At 44.3% G+C, this 988-nt stretch overlaps 1 protein-coding gene across 1 annotated transcript in view; it reads left to right on the plus strand.

The window, feature by feature from the left end:
* Positions 1-363: 363 nt before the first annotated feature.
* The window catches only part of LOC311223791 (tripartite motif-containing protein 16-like), a gene marked incomplete at both ends in the record, with an annotated part of 1,677 nt that continues 1,052 nt past the window's right edge, over positions 364-988 (plus strand). Inside the window, one exon of the mRNA XM_084308557.1 lies at positions 364-988. This exon is cut by the window's right edge and continues 1,052 nt beyond it. Within this exon, the coding sequence (XP_084164683.1) occupies positions 364-988 (625 nt within the window).

Genomic DNA, 988 nt, shown 5'->3' on the forward strand with positions numbered 1-988 from the left:
ACTTTCACACTTTCCCTGCACGGAATTGTCTATTTTTTGTCTATTTGCCGTTCGAAGAACCCTGACGAAGTTTGAATCCAAAAAACAGGCTTTGGGGACAGCCTTACCAAACATATTATTTATATTATTCAAATGGAACTCAAACATGTTCCATTGTGATGTCACAGTATGATGTCATAATAGTACATTCTAGAACATGTGTGATGGCACAGTATGATGTCATATTAGAACATTCTAGAACATTTGTGATGTCACAGTATGATGTCATAATAGGACATTCTACAACATTTGTGTACAGTATATTCAACAATTCTCTCAGAAGATCTCATTGTGCCTCTTGAAACAGTCTCTTTGTAGAATAAAATGGCGCAGCAAGGAGTTGATCTGTACCGGGACCAGTTCTGCTGTGCTATCTGTCAGGATGTACTGAAGGATCCGGTAACTATTCCCTGTGGACACAGCTACTGTATGGGCTGTATTACAGACTGCTGGGATCACGATGATCAGAGGGGGATCTACACATGTCCCCAGTGCAGGGAGACTATTACTCCGAGGCCTACTCTGAAGAAAAACAACATGCTGGCTGAAGTGATAGAACAACTAATGAAGACAGGACTCCAAGCTGCTCCTCCTGATCACTGTTATGCTGGACCTGCAGACGTGGCCTGTGATTTCTGCACTGGGAGAAAGCGGAAAGCCCTCGAGTCCTGCCTGGTATGTCTGACCTCTTTCTGTGAAACTCACCTCCAGCCTCATCATACTGTGGCTCCGTTAAAGAAACACAAGCTGGTCAAAGCCTCCACACGGCTTCAGGAGAACACCTGCTCTCGTCATGACAGGATTCTGGATGTTTTCTGTCGTACTGATCAGCAGTGTATCTGTTATTTGTGTTCCATGGATGAACATAAAGGCCATGATACAGTCTTAGCTGCAGCAGAAAGGACGGAGAGACAGAAAGAGCTTGGCATGAGTCAGCAGAAAGTCCACC

Source organism: Notolepis coatsorum (genome assembly GCF_963971535.1).
Source record: "Notolepis coatsorum genome assembly, chromosome: 2".
NCBI lineage: Eukaryota > Metazoa > Chordata > Actinopteri > Aulopiformes > Paralepididae > Notolepis > Notolepis coatsorum.